The sequence below is a fragment of the Phaseolus vulgaris genome, chromosome 2 (genome assembly GCF_000499845.2).
Source record: "Phaseolus vulgaris cultivar G19833 chromosome 2, P. vulgaris v2.0, whole genome shotgun sequence".
NCBI lineage: Eukaryota > Viridiplantae > Streptophyta > Magnoliopsida > Fabales > Fabaceae > Phaseolus > Phaseolus vulgaris.
In genome coordinates this window covers 27,615,585-27,618,983 of record NC_023758.2, presented here as the reverse complement: position 1 = coordinate 27,618,983, position 3,399 = coordinate 27,615,585, and the positions used below count along the sequence as shown (strand labels likewise).

Below are 3,399 nucleotides of genomic sequence, written 5' to 3'. Positions count from 1 at the left end.
AAAATAAAAAAAAATACAACTTAAATTTTAAAAATATGTTTTAATATTTATATTTTTAAAATAAGTTAAAAATATAATAGAAGTGACTGGAATTATGTGTGACACCAGTTCCACAGTGGTGAGGAGTAAAATAAACTTTTTATAAACATAAAAACTAAATTTAAATATATATTAAAAAGATCCTTTGATTTATTGGTTTATTTATACTTGTGCACCTTCCATCCAAAATTTAAGGTATGTTGATAACTCCCCTTAAGTGCTCTTCTAGATGTTGAAATATTCAAACAATTGACTTTTCCTCTAAGCAAAAGCAAACAGTTCATCTGTATTTGTCCCAAGCTTGCTAAACATAGCATTTCAAGCCTTCAAGCCATGTATAATCTAATACTCAAACAGAAGCAACAATATGTGATGTTTAAGGTTCAATATACTATCATACAAGGGCTCATCATATACACATCTCCACCTCATAACAATACACAAACAAGAAAGGGCAGAGAGAGATGGAAAAGAGCAAAGTTCTTATTGTTGGGGGAACTGGCTACATAGGGAAAAGATTGGTGAAGGCAAGTTTAGCTCAAGGACATCAAACATTTGTCCTTAACAGGCCAGAGATTGGTGTTGACATTGAGAAAGTTCAGCTTCTATTGTCATTCAAGGAGGAAGGGGCAAGGCTAGTGTCAGGTTCCTTTCATGACCATCAGAGCCTAGTGAATGCTGTGAAACTGGTTGATGTTGTCATTTGTGCCATATCTGGCGTTCATATCCGCAGCCACCAAATCCTCCTCCAACTTAAACTTGTTGAGGCAATAAAAGAAGCAGGAAATGTCAAGGTAATTAATTTGCATGTAATAAAGTCTCATCATATCATGTATGATTCTTGTAATCAAATGATATTGGTCAGCCTAGAAGAATATCTTCTAACTAGAACATTCAGTTTAGTTAGAAACAATAGTTTTCAGTCGAGTTATTATGTTCTTTTGATCACACTCTTTCCTTATATTGAATAATGTCCCCACACAAAAAGTAAAGAGGGTTTTTTCATTATTTTTAGAGTTCGTCTAGACCATTTTATCCTATAATTAGACTCAACCTATGACCTCATAGTTACATTATTATTCACTAGAAATGTTAAGAATTGAAGTAGCTGACAGACAAAGGCAATCTATGAACTCTAATTGACTCAATGTTTGGGACTATGCAGAGATTTTTGCCTTCAGAGTTTGGGGCTGATCCAGCAAGAATGGGACATGCCTTAGAGCCTGGAAGAGTAACATTTGATGACAAAATGGTCGTGAGAAAAGCTATTGAAGAGGCTGCCATACCCTTCACCTATATTTCTTGTAATAGCTTTGCTGGTTACTTTCTTGGTGGGTTGGGTCAGCTTGGCACTATAATCCCCTCTACGGATTCTGTGGTCTTAAATGGAGATGGAAACGTAAAGGGTAAATGAGTAGCTATGAACTTTCCAAGTTTATCTTTCTGGCCAAATGTTCTTTGACTCTGCTGAGGTCTTGAAATTGTTTCACACAATTCATTTTCTTGTTTTTTTTGAACTATATGTACGTGTGTCTTGAATTTGGCAGGGATCATTGTGGAAGAATATGATATAGCCATGTACACTATCAAAAGCATAGATGACCCCAGAACTCTAAACAAGACAGTTTACATTAGGCCACCTGAAAACATACTGTCCCAGAGAGAAGTTGTCCAAATTTGGGAGAAACTGATTGGGAAAGAGTTACACAAATCTTCAATTTCTGCAGAACAGTTTTTGAGTTCCATGGAAGGTGAGATCAATATCATTCATCACCAATATTATCTGAAGAATGCAAAGTCATATATTATCTACATTCAACACTTTTTAGTCATGCATGCAACTTTCTTTTACTTGCCCTCTTGCCTCATCTGTCACATTACATACATTCATGATTTTATTTTCTTAACACTTCCTAGCTGTCACAGACATGATTTATTTTTTCAAAATTATGATAGTATCTTAATCTGCAAATTAACACAGGACAACCATATGCACATCAAGTAGCAGTTGTACATTACTACCATGTTTGCTTTGAAGGGTGTCTCACAAATTTTGAGATAGGAGAAGAAGGGGTTGAAGCTTGTGAATTGTATCCTGAAATCAAGTACACTACTGTTGAAGAGTACATGAAACGCTATGTGTAGAAGCTGGAATTTGCTGGGAATCAATTCAATCAAAGATTGGGATATAGAAAATAAAACTGTGTTTGTGCAACTGTAAATAAGAAAACAAAATGGCAATGCATAGAGCTATTTGTGATATCATATAGTTACTGTTTTACTTCCACGGAATATTTTTATCAATTATATTTTTTATTTAAATTTTATGAATTTAAGATCTCTTACGAGTTGAAACTCAATTTCACTCCAACCATATATTGATCAAAAACATTAAACAAAAATATTACAACTCTCTCTTCTCTTTTAAAAGAAATCAATGTTAGCAGTACTTTTTTTAATACCACACATCATAAAAATACTTATGTTTTAGTTATTATGAACAAAAAACTTAAACTAAAATTTAAAATATGAGTTTAATTAAAAGAACTTTACATAGCCGAATATCACACTTGATGGTACTAGCGATTTAATTTATTTTAACATTTAATGCATTGATTGTATGTATCAAACTTCTATCATAAAATGAAAATATAGTTTTATTTATAGCAAATGAATATATATGTTAAGACAAGAAGAAGAGACAAAGAAAGAGGAAGAGAACTTGTTTCAAAATCATTCATATGACTCCAATAAACTAAAAACATATATTTTCTAATTTAATCCTTGGTAACATCACAACCCCATAAAACACTTGTGGAGTGAGTTCTCACTTAATATTAATAAAACTAATTTTCTTAGTTAATCTCTATTTAATTACTTTTCTTTCCAAACAATGATGTAATTTTACAATTTTTTTCTTCTTGCATAAAAATTGTCTTTATAACTATGATGATGCAAATAGATAAATGGGATGAAATGAATTTTTTAATTGTCAATAATTTACATAATACTAGCTAAGGTACGGAGGAATTCAGTTTTCAGACTTCTTGTAAATATTTTCTTTTAATAACCTAACCTAGTTCTCAAAGAACATTTTCTTTTAATAAAAATATTTTTAAATTTTTTCCAATTTAATAGATTATGTTAGCAACTTGTTTCAACTTACAAAAAATTATTTTCTCCGTTTATTGACTGAAATTCTGATTGCAGTGTTATCAATTCTCACCTGGCTTCAACCTAGAAACTGAGATAAAATTTATTTATGGTGAAAAATAACATTATCAATAATTAAAAGCTATTTTAGTAAAAAAATAATTAAAGTAACATATAAAAGTTGATGGGGTATGAATAAAACTTGAA

At 31.2% G+C, this 3,399-nt stretch overlaps 1 protein-coding gene across 1 annotated transcript; it reads left to right on the top strand.

Annotated features, from left to right (window-relative positions):
* The first annotated feature begins 231 nt into the window (after positions 1–231).
* On the top strand, positions 232–2,399 carry LOC137811181 (bifunctional pinoresinol-lariciresinol reductase 2-like). The gene is made up of 4 exons (XM_068612816.1): positions 232–833; positions 1,205–1,445; positions 1,587–1,790; positions 2,021–2,399. Exons 1-4 carry the CDS (start codon positions 504–506, stop codon positions 2,182–2,184), a joined length of 939 nt encoding a protein of 312 aa, XP_068468917.1. The 5' UTR covers positions 232–503; the 3' UTR covers positions 2,185–2,399.
* The last annotated feature ends 1,000 nt before the right edge of the window (positions 2,400–3,399 follow it).

Bases quoted from the DNA above. Each gene is read 5' to 3' on its own strand.
- LOC137811181 (XM_068612816.1), top strand. From the start codon at position 504: ATGGAAAAGAGCAAAGTTCTTATTGTTGGGGGAACTGGCTACATAGGG. The intron at 834-1,204 runs GTAATTAATTTG...GGGACTATGCAG, and splicing joins AAGAAGCAGGAAATGTCAAG to AGATTTTTGCCTTCAGAGTT. The intron at 1,446-1,586 runs GTAAATGAGTAG...TGAATTTGGCAG, and splicing joins TGGAGATGGAAACGTAAAGG to GGATCATTGTGGAAGAATAT.